The sequence below is a fragment of the Macrotis lagotis genome, chromosome 3 (genome assembly GCF_037893015.1).
Source record: "Macrotis lagotis isolate mMagLag1 chromosome 3, bilby.v1.9.chrom.fasta, whole genome shotgun sequence".
NCBI classification, from domain to species: Eukaryota; Metazoa; Chordata; class Mammalia; order Peramelemorphia; family Peramelidae; genus Macrotis; species Macrotis lagotis.
In genome coordinates this window covers 229,937,800-229,956,274 of record NC_133660.1, presented here as the reverse complement: position 1 = coordinate 229,956,274, position 18,475 = coordinate 229,937,800, and the positions used below count along the sequence as shown (strand labels likewise).

General features: G+C 38.5%; 1 protein-coding gene across 10 annotated transcripts in view; it reads left to right on the top strand.

Moving 5' to 3' along the window:
• The window catches only part of PPFIBP2 (PPFIA binding protein 2), a 192,737-nt gene that overhangs the window by 50,083 nt on the left and 124,179 nt on the right, over positions 1-18,475 (top strand). For all 10 annotated transcript variants that reach the window (XM_074230119.1, XM_074230121.1, XM_074230118.1 and 7 more), the window contains one exon: positions 521-622. In XM_074230119.1, coding sequence (XP_074086220.1) covers positions 559-622 — 64 coding nt within the window. In that variant the 5' untranslated portion in view covers positions 521-558. Of the gene's footprint in view, positions 1-520; positions 623-18,475 lie in introns of those variants that run through there.

Sequence of the window (18,475 nt, the reverse complement as noted above, 5' to 3'; positions counted from 1 at the left end):
AGATACATAGACATATATTTGTGTGGCTATGTATTTTTGTATGTATTATGTATTTAATATACAGGTGTATATTATGTATACCTATATATACAAATACATATCCATATATGTGTGTGTGTGTGTATACATATATAAAAGTACACCTACACGTTTGTATATTGTCTCTTCCAACAGAAGATAAAGAGGACAGTAACTGTTTAAGTTGACTTTTTTTAATCTTTGGGAATTAATACAGTGCCCGGTAGACAGTAAACATTTATTAAATGTTTATTGCCTGAATAATTGCTTGAATATTGTTTCTCAGAATAAAGTATTTAAATGAACAAAATAAAATACATACGATTATTGATTACTAGGGAAACAAATTATATATATTGAAATAAAATGAGATTCCCCCCACACACACAAATCCAAAGACAATGAAGATGATGTTTAAGGGCTTAAAATGTATATTTGTCCAAATGGGCTTTGGGGTTTTATGCAAATCATACCCTTTTAATGCTCTGTTTCTTTTTTTCAGAAAGAAAAGAAAGAAACTGAGTAAGCTAAAGAGCCACCATGACGTCAGATGCTAGCCACATGCTGGAGGCTGCCCTCGAGCAGATGGATGGGATTATTGCAGGTAGGGTTGCTTTTGAATTAAAATGCTTCCAAAATGGTTTCTCATAAGCATAAAGTGTGGCTCATTTTTAGGCGTTTCTAATGATGGTAATATATCTGAGAAGTATTGTAGCACTGTGGATAGAGAGCTGGCCTTGGAATCAGGAAGACTTCAGTTCAGATCTTGTCTCTAATTCATGCTGGTTGTGTGACCTTGGGCTCATCATTTAACCGAACAACTCTTTAAGACTATAAGCTGCAGACTTGCATTTATAGAGAATTTATTTTCACTGGAAATTCCCTACCAATGAAATCTTATATCAGGTACCAAAAAACCCCAAACTATTTAAAAGTACTGTTTTTACATTAAAGGAAATATAGAGCGGGGTGGCTAGGTGGCGCAGTGGATAGAGCACTGGCCTGGGAGTCAGGAGTACCTGAGTTCAAATTTGACCTCAAACACTTAATTACTTAGCTGTGTGGCTTTGGGTAAGTCACTTAACTCCATTTGCCTTGCAAAAAAAAACCTAAAAAAAAAGGAAAGATAAAGCAATAAAAATTAAGGACTGAGAGTATAGAATGTTTTCAGAGAGTCCTGAAATCTAAACTGCAGTTGATTTTGCAATCTGGTGGCAATATTTGTTTGATTCATAACTCTTGTTTAATGGTTGGGGAATGTTAGCCTGCAAGTTCTCTGTCTGCCTAGCCATTTGACATCTTCTTTTCCTCATTTTGTCTCCACTTTTAGTCAGTTATTGGTTAGTGTCTGTATTTGGGCCATTCACCAGTTAGATCTTTTAATTTGAGAGTTATGGTAAAAACAAACACCTCATCAATAGAGTAAGCAGTAAGTAGAATATAAGAATAACTTGGTAAACATTTGCTGATCATTCTGTGGATTTCTCAGATGAATTGATTCTGAAGATTGAGGCCTACCCAGAAGATCCTTCCTATTTCAACCCATTTTGATAATGTTTCTGAAACTTAGAAGCCAGTATAAAATAATGAACAAGTGAACACAGCAGAATCTTCCACTTTTTATCAGAGAATATTTTTTTTTTTTGCAAGGCAAATGGGGTTAAGTGGCTTGCCCAAGGCCACGCAGCTAGGTATTATCAGAGTATCTTGGAGCTGGACATGTCCTTTGAGAGCATCTAGTTTAGGGTTCTTAACATGGGGTTCATTGATCCCCTAGAAGTCTGTGAATACATTTCAGGGGGTCTATGAATTTGAGTGGGGGGAAAAAAACTCATTTTATTTCAATATAGTTGTTTTCCCTAATAATCCTGTGTATTTTATTTTGTTCATTTAAATACATTATTCATAAGTTACACAAGATTGCCAAAAAAAAGTCCATGACACTAAAAATAAGAATTCTTGATTCAGTCCAACCCCTTTGTTTTACAGATGAGGAAGCTGAGGCCCAGAGGATGGGCAGTGACTTTGAATCATAGGATTACATGGAATTAGATCTAAAAGTAACTTTAGAGGTCTAGTCCACTGGTCTTGTTTAATAAATAAGGAAACTGAGGCGCAGAGAAGTTAAGATCACCCTGGAGCAAGTAACAAAGCCAAGATTTTAATCTAGGTCTTTTTATTCTAAATGCATTGTACTTTCTGTTATACTGCATGCCTACAGTCACATAACAACATACTATGCTTGAACCAACCTGGATCTTAGGATTTCAGGTATGGAGAGAGCCTTTGATATTCCTTTACCTCCCACTTCCTAACCCACTTAGAGCAATAATGTCATAACCATTTTAATGTAATGTGGTTTAGTTTTCTCTATGATTTTAAAGAGAGAGCCTTATGGAGACAGAGCCAAGAAGAATAATTCATTGAATGGTTGAATCATTCCATTTATAAAACATTCCAGTGCAATATGGCCATCTAAGCTGGGCAGGGTCATAAATGTGTGCGTGTGTGTGTGTGTGTGTCCTTTTTTTTTCATGTCAGACTTCTCTGCCTCCTTTCCCCACGTTCAACCATAGTGTGATCAAAAATATCATTTGGGCCTTTAAGTGGCAATTGTATTATGTTTTACCCATGTAATGGTTCACCAAGGGATAAGTTCATAGAATTATATTTGATTAAAAGCCAGCATGATTGAGGAATCTTCAGAGCCAAGAGCTGTGAAAAATATCAGATTGAATATATAGATTCCTAGGTTCCAGGGCAAATAATTCCACTAACTGGAAGAGTTCCTCAGGGCCTCAGTTTTTCTCTCTGTGAAATGTAGGTATTGGACACTAAGACCTCTTTAGCTTTAAAACTTCACTTTGTAGGTCTTGGGTGGGAGGGGGTATGGGGCAGGGGCAGTAAGAAGGAAGGAAGGGATGGGAATGTGAAGCTGTTAGGGATTATTTGTGGATTTTAATTATCAGTCCTGGTCCTGAGAATTCCTACTGCTGTGTTCTTGGAGAAGTTATTTTACCTTTGCAGTTCTCCATCTTCTCATCTGTCAGATGAGGGAGTTGGATCAGGTTATCTTAACGGTCCTTGAAAAGAATTCTATTCTCCATAAAACCGAATTTGGCCTTTCACATTCAAAATTCACTACTTTAAAAAAATAAAAGGCAAAGTTGGACATGGGACTGATCTCACTATCATGTAAAGAATAGTAGAATTAGAAACATCTCAGTGTTAGGAGAAAGGCCAGGGGGCCCCCAGGCACACCCATGCCTGAACACAGATTCCTTGATGATATTCCTGCCAACCTGTCATCCAGTCACTCCTTGCCATCTCCCTAGGCTGGTCATTCTCCCTGGGGGCAGCTCCCATTACTAAGATTTCTTCCTTATCATCAAACCTCTTTGCAGCTTTTAGCCTTTTCCACCCTCTTTGAACAGGTACAAAAACTGGATAATTCTTCCATATGCAAACTTAATGAATGGATGGATGGATGGATGGATAGATGATTCATTAAGTGCTTACCTTATGTACAGAATTGTGCTGAGTAGTGAGAATGCAAAGAGAAAAGCCAGCTAGCCCTGCTCTCCAGAGGGAAAATGACACAAAGGAAAGGTTTCAGCTATAAGTCCAATAGAAAAGACCTCTGTCCTTAGGTACAATGGGGCAGATGGTTGCAAGAATGTTCTTTTCCGGGGTCTTCAGTAGCTATATCCATAGCAACCAAAGTTGCTTTAAGTACAGTCCCTTCCCCTTCCTCATTCTGAGCATGGGTACCATTTCTTAGCTCATGTTAGTGTCTTGAGCTTCCATAGAACATCTTTTACCCATCTAAGCCTTGTCTCCAGGTCTTTTTCTACCCCAATTCTTACTTAGCCATACTTCCCCACCCTAGCCCACCCCACGTAAGATGAAAGTTGGATCCCTCTGTAGAACTTGATGTTTATGCCTGTTAAATTTCACCTTCTTAAATTCAACCTATTCTAACCTGTCCAAATAATTTTTAGATCTTGCCTCAGTCATTCAATAATGTTAGCTAGTCCTCCTCATAATGTTTTCAGCAGATTTGATAGGCATGTTGTCTAACCCTTCATCCCTATTGTTGATAAGAAATTTGATCTGTGTAGGACCAAGGACAGATGCCTCACTTCACTAGAAACTTGCTCCAAGGTGCCAGCAGCCTTCTTAGGTCTATTCAACCAGTTCTAAATTCAGCTAACTGGAATGTTAATTATATAATCCAGACCTCTCCATTTTGTCTACAAGAATAACATGAGAGACTTTGTCAAATGACTTGCTGAAATCTGGGTACTTTATCTACAGCATTCCTCTGATCTACCAGGCTAGAAACCCTGTCAAAAAAGGAAATGAAGTTAGTTTGGCATGGCCTGTTCTTGATAAAGCCTCTTGTCTCTTGGTGACCACAATTTCCTTTTCTACATCTGCATACCTTTAATAACATGTTCTAAGATTTTGCCAATAATCAAAGTCAAATGTTGTCCACTCTGCTATGGGATGAAAAATTTGAAGAATAAATTTCATCCTTTGTCATTTGAAAGTACATCTCTTTAACAAAAAATTAGGAAGGCAGCGAGAGAGAGGCTAAAAATGTATCTGTGGCATTAGCTAGCTTTGTCTAAATTTCCTCAACTAGAACCTTGTCTGGGGGAGATTCAGTTTGATTTCTTTGAAGGTATAGTGTAGATGGCAGTCTTTTATTGTTGGGTTTTGTTGTTGTTTTGCAAGGCAATGGGGGTCAATTGCTAAGGTCACACAGCTAGGTAATTATTATTAAGTGTCTGAGGCTAGATTTGAACTCAGGTCCTCCTGACTCCAGGGCTGGTGCTCTATCTATTGCACCCCCTAACCACTGCAATGCCAGTCTTTTATAGGAACAACCTTGTACAAAACATCTGCTAAGTAAAATTATATTCAGTGAGTCCAAAAGTCCTTGGGGAGGCTCCCAAAAGATGTTGTCAGGGCACAACATTGAATTGAATCTAATTAGATGAAATTTAATAGGGATAAATTAAAGTTGTCACAGGCTCAAAAATTTAATTTCCCAGTATGAGCAGAGTGTGCCAACTATTATTGGTCTGAAAAAAAAAAAAGCAGGGGCCTCCAGAGTTACCAGTGTGACATGAAAGCCATATCCAGTATCTGGTAATGCTGTCTTGGGCTATGTTAGGAGAGACCTCACTTCCAGCAATAAGCATTGAGTTCAGTTCTGAACTCAGTAATTTAAGAAGGACATTGATTCATCGGAGAGCTCAACCAGCATGGTCAAAGACCTTGAGTCCTTGCTAATTTACTCCAGAGAAAACTCCATTTGATGCAGTGGATTTCAGGAGCAGTTCACGACCAACATTTTCAAGATTTTGACAAAAGTGTCATATTGAAGAAGCATGAGATTCGTTTTGTTTTCAGAGAGCAGGACCCAGGAGCAAGAGTGGAAGCTGCAACAAGGCAAATTTAAACATGGAAGGAAATGATTCTTAGCAAGTAGAACTGGTCAAAGATGTGATGAGTTTCTTGAGAGGTAGTGAGGGAAGCCCCCTTCCCTAGAGGTCTCCAGCAGAAGCCAGTTTTGTTGTAGTGAGAATTCTTTTTCTGATTTGGCTTGTATTTGATGGCTGCTACAAATCACTTCAACCTCTAAAATTCTGAGATGGGAGAGAATGTGATCAAGAAGAGAAGTAGGGATAATAGTCTTAGTGAATGGCAGGCATTTCCTATTTGGTGAACGTTGCACATAGTAGGAATGTAACAAATGTTGTTAGTTGTATTCAGAATACACTTTTATTCCCAAAGGGATGGAAAATAGTGCTGAGGTTGTAATCATTTTTTGAGGAGTGGAGAAGAGAAACTGAGGTACTTACTTCACAATCTGTACAGTGAAACAAAGTGGTAGAATATGTAATATATAATATAATATTGCCATATAATAATGATGGAATATATTCCTGCATTAGAGTCTGCAACTTAACTTCGACTTGGGCAAGTCACATAAATTCTCTGGGTCTCAGTTTCCTTCTCCATAAAATGAAGTGGCTGTTCTAGATATCCACTGTGTCCTCTGGTATAAATTTGAAAAGTGGGGTGGGACTGGTAGCAAGAAGAACAGGAGAAAAAAGATAAAAATAACCCTATGGTCAATGAAAGTTGGAGCTAATTAAATAGGAGTCAATCTTAAGCACAGAAAAGTTCCCAAGTAATAGCAGGGTATAATTGACATTCTGAAGTTGTCGTAGGAAACATGTGAAAGCTGGAAAAGAAGTGAAGAAACTGGAGAGGAGGGGCTTCTTAGAAATAATGTCTCTTAGGTTGGAAGTAGAAGGAAGGGATGGGAAAGTAAATGTTCCTATGGGGATAGCTTGCAACTAGTTAAAGTGACCCAGTATGGGATGAAGGCTAGGGAACAGATTAGGAATTTAGGAATGGGTCAAAATGTTTAAGGTCATGAAGAATGCAGGAACAAAGGAGGGGGAAGGGAAAGAATGGTGCTGTTGGAGTGATATGGTTCTAATTCTTGGAGGATGCATAGTTCCCAAGAAATGTGAGATAATAAAGTCTTAAGTGATGGTCATATTGGTATATGTCTGAAGCATCATGGGAAGAGGGTCATTAGGGTTGAAGAGATAGATATCTTAGTACAATGAAAAGATTTTGGAATTCCAGGATTTGGGGTCAAATCCTACTTCTATCATTTGTTTCCTTACTGACTTCTGGGCCTTGGTTTACATTTCTCATCTATTAAATAAAGGGATTGGACAAGATGGCCACTATCCCTTCCAGCTCTTAAGTCTGTGATCTTGTGAGATGAAGCTGTCCAAATTGCTTTTCAAGGAGATGGTTTAAGTTTCAGACAACCATAGCAGAAGATGGGCCAGATCAGACCAGAATGATAGATAAAAAGCATTTTGCAAAACTTAAAGTACTAGATATATGTCAACTCTTTTTATGATTTGTTGTTTTTCAGTGGTTTCAGTCAAGTCTGACTCTTTGTCCCCCATTTGGGGTTTTCTTGGCAAAAATACTGGTGTTGTTTACCATTTCCTTCTCCCAGTCCTTTTATGGATGAGGAAACAGACCAACAGACTGAAATGGCTTGCCCAGGATCACACGGTAGTAAGTGTCTGAGGCTGGATTTGAACCCAGTCTTCCTGGATTCTAGCTACTGTGCTCCCTAGCTGGGCCCATTTTTATGGCCATGATCCCATTATTAAACTCATTGGCCACACTGGGTGAACAGTCTGCAAGTTTTAATAGATGGCAACAACAAGGATGGGAAGCTGGTAAGACAACCTGGTTAAATGGTCTCCAAAGAGGAGAAGATACAAGGGATTCATGAAAGATGAATGGTCTAGAATAGGTAGTGGGGAGCAATATATATATATATATATCTTATGTTTTCTTGGGGCTTGGTGATTTGGATCACGGGGTATGTTATAGGGATATGGTATTCTCAGGGGAGAGCCTTCTACCTAAAGCAGGTAGGACTGTTTTTAGAAGATATGGAAGTTTGTTGACACCCAGAGTAAATTTTCCAACGACTTCAGTCAAAGTGGCAGGACTGTGGTGACCTGGACTGGAAATAACCCAAAGACTAGAGGATAGTACTCTGCCTAGAACAAAGTGAAAAGTTTGCTTTCAGGTTTTGGCAAAGAACATTGATGTTTGCTCAGGAGGTCACTGAGGCCTTCTCATGGCTACTGTTCCAGGAAAATAGACTCCTGACTTTTCCCTTTCTCTATTCAAATGATAGTTATCTGCAACTTGAACTTCCTCTGCATCTTATTTGTTTATTGAAGAACTAGTTTGACCACATAATATGACTGACATTTTTGATATGTTGATTAGTTAAGTTGAACAGTTAGTTGTTTTTGAATTTTTTTAGAAAGCATAACTCTCTGTCTGGGATGCCATAGAAAATCCAGATGATTTTTAAATTTTTGGAAAAAAATAATTCCTGTTATTTTCTTTAGGTTTAGGGCATTCTCAGTCTGTAATTCCCTTTGAGCCTCTACCATTGTTTGTAGTGTTCAAACCTGACCCCCACCTCAGATCAGGTGCCCCATGAAAACCTGCCTTTTAATATTTCTCTGCCCCCAGGTTCCCTTAAAGACATTAAGTCATAATGAAGGAGCTTGATGTGGTATAAGGGGAGAGAGCAGATCCATGTTTTAGTTCCCAACTCCTGCCTCTAACTCACTGATATGTGACCATAGACAAATGGATTACATCCTTTTTCCAGACCTCAGTTTCCTCATTTGTACAATTGAAAGGTTTTGCTAGATGATCTTTAAGGTCTCTTCTAGCTCTTACAGTTTGACAGTAACTGTCCAGATGATCTGGGTAATCCAAGAAACATTCAGTGGGAAGGAAAAAATAAAATGCCATGTAAAGTCAACACTTTGAGTCCAGTCTTCTTGCTTAAACTTCCCTGATTTGTGACTTTTCTTTCCTATTTAACTGTGCCTCTTTGGAAATAAAAGCTGCATAGAAAAATGGAAGGTTTCTTTGGGTCAGAGGGTCAGTGAATGTATTGGCTGCCCTTAATCCCCTTAATCCCAGCATCTCTTGAAAAGGTCATCATTATCTGGAGAGCAAGGGTCAAATGCTTGACCGTCCTTGGCTACAGTGGATGCCTTACAGAGCCAGTGTTGATAAAATGACTGCCAAAGACTCAAAGTCTGGACTGGGCTGGGGGCTGGGGGATTGGAGGGATGGATTGGGAGAGAAAGCAGACACTGGTTCCCAGGCTGTTAGCCATCGAGGGCGCCAACTGTCAGAATCCAAACTCTTAAGAATATGTCCTTGCTCTTCCAGAAGTTGCTGGGAGAAATATGTTCTTCATTTATATTCTCTACCCCCAAAACATAGCCTTCTTTCTAAATCCCTGTCCAAAGACAGTTTACTCACCTCCTAGCTGCCCCCTGAGATGGAGATTTTTAATCCATGGTAAATGAAAGAGTTTGTTTTGTTTGACTCATACTTGTTACAGGGATTTTGTGCTTTACTTTTTTCAATGAAGGAAAGTGGAGGGAGAGAAAAAAATTGTTAAAAAAAATAAAAATAATTTTAAAAAAGAAGAAAACCAGATGATGAGGGAAAGAAAAGTCAGAGAGTGGGAAGATCTATTCTTCCCCACCCCCTCATACCTAGCTCCAGGACTGAGGGCCTGAAGTCACTTTGCATTCTCAGGAACCACATCCTGTATGTTTTGTGGTTCCAAGGGCAGAGCTCGATGGCAGCAAGCACACGTGTACTTGGGTGTCTCTCTTCCTCAGAAATGTGCTGGTGTCAGGGAAGCAACCCAGGGTCGGGGCTTCCCAATGTTTATAAAGATCCCTCATGGAGCTGCAGCCCAGGGGAGGGTGTGCAAAGAGTCCTGATGCTGAGTCGGCAACCACAGAAAAGCCTGGCCAGGAGTTTAGCTAAAAGGAAGTAGAGCCTCGCCAGCTGGGCCCTTGAGAGAGAGAAAGACAGAGACAGAGAGAGACAGGGACAGAGAAAGACAAAGTCAAAGACAGAGAGACAAAAACAGAAACTGAGACAGACAGAGAGAGAGAGAGAGAGAGAGAGAGACAGAGAGAGAGAGACAGAGACAAAGAGACAGAGATCTCATGGGCAGGGGCATAGTATTTAGGTTCTGGAGCAGAGGTGATGAGTCATCCTGACTGAACAAAATGGAAATGTAATTGAGAATTATTTAACAAAATAGATAAAAATACAGCTGAGCATTGATAATGTTAATATGTTAATTAACATTAAGTCAATATGCGGCCCACAGAGATCTTTATTTGCTATCTGGTGGCCCTTGTTTCTATTTGAGTTTGATACCACCACCACCATAGAGCTCTAACACAATTGATCTTTTCAAAAAATTCTATTCAATACATATTTGCTAAGCACAAGCACGAAGCAAGTGCCTATTATGACTATGCAATGCAGTCTAATCAAAGTCATTTATTCATATATGTATATAAAATATTTATATAGATATGTGTATAAAATGCTGTGCAAAACCCAAACCTCTACAGAAATGTGAGATTTTAGTCTAACTAGCTTTTACTCAGTGCTTTACAGTTTGTAGAGCACACTTATTTGATCCTTACAACAATCTTGGGAGACAGGTGTTTTTATTATCATTTCCATTTTACAGAGTAAGAAATTTTACTGAGATTGAAGAAGTTGAGTCAGTCAACAAGCATTTATTGTTAGGAGGCTGTAATGGGCCTTCCAGACCCTATCTACAACTTGTCCAGGGTAGTAGAGGGTCTCACTGCAAGGCTAGAACTCATTTGTTCCTGACTCCCAAGTTCTGGATGTAGGAAGTGGGGATGCAAAAGACCTCCAGAAGGGTCTTCAGCTTTTAGTCCAGGAGCCCCAGTTATCCATCTGGGTCACCTAGAGGTCCATCTTCTAGCCTCCTCTTCCCTGACTTAGTTTCCACATTAGGCCTCCTGGGGCAGCAGCCAGGAAGCTGGTGATCCTCAGCTCTCATCTAGTCCAATAGTTCTCAGTTGGAACCTGACGAAAGAGGAAAGGGAGGCAGGATTATACAATCATAGATTTAAAGCTAAAAGGGACATTGGGAACCATCAGAAAATTTCTCGTTTTACAGAGAAGAAAACAGGCTGCAGAAATAAAGTAGCTGGTTTAGGGTCCCACAGCCAGGAACTGCTTGAGGTGAGATTTGAACTCAGTCCCTCTTGCTTGAAGCCAACCATTCTATCTCCTAGCCTAGGGAGAGAGTACAGGCTTACCAAAACTTGAGTTGAGAGAGGATTATTCAATACAACCTCTTTTCAAACCATGAGCTTCCATAGCTTCCATATCCCTTACTTTACCCTATCCCACAATATTTGGTCTCAGAACTTTTTTCATCTGTCATTATTAAAACACTTAAGTGGTGGTTATGTCCATGTGGGTCAGACCTCCTATCCAGGAGTGCTGCCATCACTGGAATAGACTTTATAACTCAGGTATCTCACCATTTGGTGAAGCCAAGAAGGACACAATGGAGATAAAAATAAGGAATAACTGTGTAACTCTGGGGAAGTATCTTTCCTCCTGGGCTGGCATAAAGGTTTCAAAGAAAAATAAAGAAACATCAAAAAAAAATTCTGCAAGGAATAAATGTTTTCATTTTTAAAATGAAAGAGTATTTCCATACTACAAAACAGAACAAAAAATAGGATTATCTATGAAACCACAAAAATCCATTTCATACTTAATTTTAAAAGGTATGCAATTATTCCATACATCACTTTCAAAACTGCCCCTCTTATCTACACTTCCTTCTGTACTTCCTTCTGTTTTCTTCTTAAAATTAAAAGTTTCAGTGGCCCTCCTTTTGGGGTTATATTTATTTTTAATCCTTCCTCTTCCTAGGTGGCACAATGGGTAGTGCTGGATCTGAAGTCAGGAAGACCCATCTTCCTGAATTAATTTTTACTAGCTCTGCGACCGTCAGAAAGACATTTAACCCTGTTACCTTAGTTTCCTCATCTGTAAGAAGATGAGGAGAAGGAAACAGTAAACCCCAAGAAAACCCCAATGGAATCACAGAGAGCCAGACAAGATTGAAATGACCAAACAACAAAACTCTACATAAAGATCCCTGCCAGCACATAGAAAACCACATGTTACCAATGTCTTTATTTTTCTGTATTTTTCTTTATTTTGTTCAAGAATTCTGAGTTCCATTTTAATCTGATTCAGTAAGACCTGTTTGGAATCTCTGACCCAGAGCTCTGAGGAGCTGAGTGACCTGTCCACAGTCACAATGCCAGTGTAGATCAGAAATGGCATTTGAGGCCAGTTCTCTTTCCACTATACCTTATTTCCTCTTGAACAGTCTTAACACAAAATAATATTTTCATAAAATGAAAAGGCTGGTCCAGTCACTTAGCAAATGAGAAGTTTTTCAGGTCACTTCTAAAGCTGCATTTATGACTCTGTCATCCTAAGAATGTGAGTGGCTCAAATCAAGTACTGGGCAAGAACTAAGGGAGGAAAGGTCCTTTACAAATGACAGGATGCTGTTCTAAACCAAGCTGTATCAACCTCAGATTGCTGAATCTGCACAATTCTGTGGGCAGCTGAGCAGCTCCCAGCAGGCCCAGAGCCATGAGTTTACTTGCAAAATATATTCCAAGATAATTATGCCCTTTGCTAAAGTAAACTAACAATTAGTATAATAGAATCATAGAATTTCAGAGCTAGAAGGGAACTTAGAGATTATTCCATGCCTTCCCCTCTTTTTAAAAATGTGGATATTAAGGCTTCAGACAGACCTGGGACTTATTTGTGATACTCACAGAACTAGGTAGTGTTAGTTAATGTTGGACTCAGGACCCAGTGCTCCTGAAACCTTTTTTTTTTTTTTTAGGTTTTTCCAAGGCAAATGGGGTTAAGTGGCTTGCTCAAGGCCACACAGCTAGATAATTATTAAGTGTCTGAGACCAGATTTGAACCCAGGTACTCCTGACTCCAAGGCCAGTGCTTTATCTACTACACCACCTAGCCGCCCCCCCTGAAACCTTTTTAAACAAAAGTAATGGTTTTTCTATTCAAGAAAATTGGAATGGTAAGAAAAATCTGGCATTAAAAAATTTAAAGAGATCCATTCTAGATGTTTGACTTCAAAGCTAATCCATCCATTCTTTCAATAAATATTAACTTCACATTGTATGTAAAAGAAACAACATTTACATAAGAAATATGTACTTCTTTCCCCTCATAGAGCTTCTGTACAAGCTAGGGTCTGATAAATCCTAAACAGAGGGAACTATAATACATAGGATTATACTTTTAGCACATTAGACTTAAAAAAGGCAAATTATTGTTCATCCTTCGTTTTTCAAAGAGGACCAGTAACATCACAGGTGATGTCTTGACTTGCTCATGAATTGGATTTAAGTCCAAAGCAGCCGAAGCAGACATTGTGGGTCAGAATAGAGATGTCCAGGTCACTATCCCAAGTCACAGCCAGTCATCTTGATGTTTGTCCCATCCCTTGGACTTCAGTGACTCTGGAAGAGAGAGACTGAAGACTTGACATGGCTCTGCCTCACTAATTTTTTAAAAAATTTTATTTATTTAAGGCAGTGGGGTTAAGTGACTTGCCCAAGGTCACACAGTGAGGCCATTAAGTGTCTTAGGCTGAATTTGAACTCAGGTAGGTCTTCCTGACTCCAGGTTGATGCTCTATCCACTGTGCTACCTAGCTGCCCCCTCACTCTGCCTCACTTAAATCCAAAAAGGAAAGTATGGCATACACTAAAGAGAAAGTCATGACTGGCCATTCGAGCAGCAGCTTCTTTAGAATAGGTATCATTTCATTTCCATTCTTATATCTCCAGTACCTACTAGCAGTGTGTGATATATCGTAGATATTTAACAAATGCTTGTTGAAGAAATAGCAGATCATATATAATAGAATCACAGTTTTATACAGAACCTTTTCCTACCCTGCTTTGTATATGTAATCATTTTATATGTTAAATTGAGAAAAAAAACTAAAATTTGAAAAACAAATGCCTGTTGAATGTAGAGGAATCAACAGAGGCCTCCTGGGGTTGTCAAATTTCAACAGTTCATAGCAAATAGCAGAAACAAAAAAAAAGATTGGCAGCTAATAATAATTAACAACTACCATTTATTTAACCCTTTACAAATATTTTCAGTTCAGAGAGCTAGGACAACCATATTAGAACAGCTTTGGACAATGTTATCCCCATCTAGAGGAAGAAAAACAAAGAAAAAAAAGAAAAATGAAAAACCAACCCTTCAAAATCTGATGAACACTATAAAAATTATCTCTTATGTATTTTTTTCCCTTAATCCTAATTCCTCATACCAAAAATGACTAATATGTAAACATGTTTATCCAAAATATGTAGGTACAAGACTCTTTACAAATATTTTCTTATTTTATCTTCACAAAAACCCTGGGAAATAATTGCTTTGAAGGTCACACTACTACTAAGTGTCCGAGGCAGGATTTGAACCCAGATCTTCATGATCCTTCTATCCAAAATGAAGGAGAAAGATGGAAAAGTAGCTGGATGGGACAGAAAGGTGAAGGAAAGATTATTTGTTAGTATGTCATTATGAAGACCTAGGTCTGGAGTCAGGATAACTCATCTGATATGATACTTACTTAGCTGTTTGCCTCAGTTTCCTCTTCTGTAAAGTGAGTGGACAAAAAAAAAGGTCCAATGCACCACCTCCCTGCCCTCAAAGATCTTATATAGGCCACTACGTAAGGTTCACTATAGGCAGCATCCTAACTCAGAATTTCATGTTATTAATATCTGTGTTTTATTTTTATCCATTTTAAATATTTCCAAATTACATTTTAATCTGGGTTCAGTCCCACTTGAGAGTATTGCTGGCACCAGTCATTTTTGATATCTCTTCAGTAGTGCAAATAAGCAATAGTGACTTAAGAAAAATAAAGCAGAATATAGGTTGATATATATGAAATCATGCCTAATGAAGTCAGCAGAATCAAAAAAATTACCTATGCAATAAAAATAACATTGTAGAGAAAAACAGCTTACAAAACCATAGTAACTGTAATGAATACAGTGCGCCACTGTACTTCTAGAGAACCAGTGATAAAATGTGCTGCCCACTGCCCGAAAGAGAAGATAAACTCCAGATTCAAAATGAGACATTTTTGGACAATGGGAGTGAGAGAGAGTAAAACAAAGCTCAGGAAGTATCCATATGGAACAATGATAGATACAGTTAAATATTACTGAACACTAAGAAATAGTGATTGTAAAAAGATTAGAAAAACATCAGATAGCTTGAAATGATGCAAAGAAAGTAGCACCAAGAGAATATATGCTAAATGAAAAATCTATCTCAACAAAAACCTTCCATCTACTCTGAATACATCTGTAACTTCTATTCCCCTACTGACTCCCATCCACATCTTCCATGACCCAGCTACCCCTGGACTGTCTGCTGTTCCTCACACTCAATGTTCCATCTCTATTGTAGGACATCTGGTTTCCCTGACTTCCTTAAGACTCAGCTCAAATACCCTCAACTTCAAGGGCTTCCCAGCCCTCTCTTCTCCTCGGTCTTTTCCTCTGAGCTTTGCCTCTCCTTACATTATATAGATCATGTGTATACATGGGTATTTGCAGGTTACCTCCCCATTAGAATATAAGCACTTAGAAAGCAGGGACTATTTTTAAATTCATTTAGTCATTCGTTTGTTTATTTATTTACTTTTTTTTCTATATGCACGTGTATATATTTAAGTTAGAAAATTTTCTTCCACCCTCCTTTCCCACTCCCTTCTCCTGAGAGATGAACAATCAGGTTATCATTGTACATACATATTTTGGATAAACATGTTTACATATTAGTCATTTTCTATACAAGGAATTAGGATTAAGGGAAAGAGATACATAAGTGTTCATCAGATTCTGAAGGGTTGGTTTTTCTTTATTTTGTTATGTTTTGTTTGTTTTTCTTCCTCTGGAAGGGGATAACATTGTCAATAGCCAGTCTAATACAGTTGTCCTAGCTCTCTGAACTACTGAGAGGAGCTGTTTCCATCAAGGTTGATCATCTCACAGTGTTGTTGTTAATGTGTACATTGTTCTCTTGGTTCTGCTCCCTGCACTCAGCATCAGATCCTATAAGTCATTCCATGCTTCTCTAGAGTCCAACCATTTATGGTTTCTTATAGAACGAGAGTATTCATGTACCATAACTTGTTTAGCCATTCCACATTTGATGGGAATCCCCCTCAACTTCCAATTCTTGCCACTACAAAAAGAGCTACTGTGAATATGTTGGAACATGTAGGGCGTTTCCCATTTTTTATAATTTCTTCTGGATATAGACCTAGAATTGGAATTTCTTGTTCAAAGGGTGTGAACAGTTTTATTGCTCTTTGGGCATAGTTCCATAGTGATCCAGAAAGGTTGGATCCATCCACACCTCTGCCAGCAATGCATCAGTGTCCCTAATCCTCCCATAGTCTCTCCAACATTTATCTTTTTCCCTTTTTCTTAATTTGTTCAATCTGATAGGTGTGAGGCGATACCTCCTTGTTGTTGCATTTTTCTAATCAATAATGATTTGGAACATTTTTTCATATGATTATGCATAGTTTTAATTTCTTCATTTCAAAACTGCCTATTCATATCCTTTGACCATTTATCAATTGGGGAATGACTTGTGACCTTATAAATTTAGTATAATTCTCTAAATATTTTAGAAATGAGACCTTTATCAGAACTCCTAGTTGTGAAGATTGTTTCCCCACCTTTCTGGTTTCCTTATAATTTTGGCAGCATTGATTTTATTAATGCAAAACCTTTTTAATTTAATATAGTCAAAATCATTCATTTTGCAGTTTTATAACGTACTCTAATTCTTGTTTGGTCATAAATTTATCCCCTTTCCATATATCTGATAGAGGGCAGCTAGGTGGCACAGTGGATAGAGCACCGACCCTGGAATCAGGAGTACCTGAATTCAAATCTGGCCTCAGACACTTAATAATTACCTAGCTGTGTGGCCTTGGGCAAGCCACTTAACCCCATTGCCTTGCAAAAACAAAACAAAACAAAAAAAATATATCTGATAGAGTATTTCTTGGTCTATTAATTTATCTATGGTGTCACCCTTTATGTCTAAATCCTGTACCCATTTTGACCTTATTTTGGTATAGTGTATGAGATGTGAATCTATGCCTAGTTTTTCCATACTACCTTCCAATTTTCCCAACAATTTTTGTCAAATAGTGAGTACTTATCCCAGAAGCTGATGTTGTTGGGTTTGTCAAATAGTAGCTTGCTGCCATCACTTACTCCCCTAATCCACTGACCCATTACTCTGTTTCTTAACCAGTACCAGGCAGTTGATGAAGCAGGGACTATTTTTGCCTTTCTTTGTACTTTCAGCCTTTAACAAGATGACTGGCCCACAGCCAGCACCTAATAAAAAGCAAATAAATCAATAAAAAAAGGATCAGTCATGTAGGGGTTCCAGTCTTCTCAGTGTAGTGGGGGGAGGCACAGGGTCAATACATAGAGGTTCATTTTAAGAAGATAAAAGAAAAAAAATTGCTGTAGGGAATGTGTAGAGCGTGCAGAAAGAAAGAGTCCAAAAAAAACTTATTAAATAGTAGTTAGGAGTTTGGTAGAGGTTATATACCACAAATTTATGGTGGCTTTAATAAGATCCCCTTTGTGGTTTTATCTGCTGATACTCAGAAGTTCTAACGCAGGAGAATTCATCATAGCTCAGGAATGATAGAAGATGGGGGAATGGCCCTGCAACAGGATTCTAAGACAATATAGGTAGTGTGAATGACTGCAGGTCAAGATTGGTGATGGGGGTCAGCTGGATATGAGGATTCAAACAACAGAGATGGCAACCTCATGCCCCTTTGGGGATCTGCCCACCTAGGCAAGCCTTAAGACTCATTTATGTACTCTACAAAACCTCTCAGGAGACCTGATTGCATGCTTGGTTGGGGAGCCCCACTCATGATTATATAATTGTTTAGATAATTTTTCTCCATCTGAACCAAGGGAAAAAAAGGAAGAGAGAGAAATCACAAACCTTTTAAATACAGAGAGAAGACAGCAACGATAAGAGCAGAAATTAGAATGCATTTGACAATTCGAGGCTGGGCTTGAGTTTCAGTTCTGGAGCCTCTCCAAGCAAGGCAATTTAAAACTTTCCTTGAGTGATTGATTATAAAGTTTAAGGATGGATGACCTTAGGCCCCTCTTAAACCTGTGATCAGTTCAAGTGTATAAACATTTACTAATAACTTAGTAAAATGCAGAATGAGACTTAGATTTTGGAGCATGGCCAGTTTGGGAGATGGATGAAGCTGGAGTGAGAGAAAATAAATGTTTGTTCGTTGAAATCCAATAAAATCAGTGATACACTCACCTCAAAAACAATCAGAATGATCTAGCTCACTCACAGATCATTCCTGTGTTCACAAAAGACAGTTCTACTCTGCCCTACTGTATGACAAAGTCTCTTAAGGGTATGAATCTTAGAGAGTGGGGTCCATTCTTCTCAAAGCTAGAGATAGTGAAGTCTTTTGTTTTTCCTCAGCTCCTGAAAATGTTAATAATTCTCCCTTTATTTCCTGAAAGAGGAAGAATAATTCCTAGTTCCTCAAACTCAGTTCTTTCATATCAGTTAAAGACACAGCACACAGAAAGCTTTATATGGAGTCCTAAGAACAAAAATCTCTCACACTTAAAACTGACTGAGCATGGGCAAAACTATGACTCTGAGCCTCTGTTCCTTCCATCTATAAAGTAGAGATTGATTGTTGTTCATTTGTATCCCACTCTTCATTTGAGGTTTTCTTTTTTTTTAGTAGGTTTTTTTTTGCAAGACAATGGGGCTAAGTGGCTTGCCCAAGGCCACACAGCTAGGCAATTATTAAATGTCA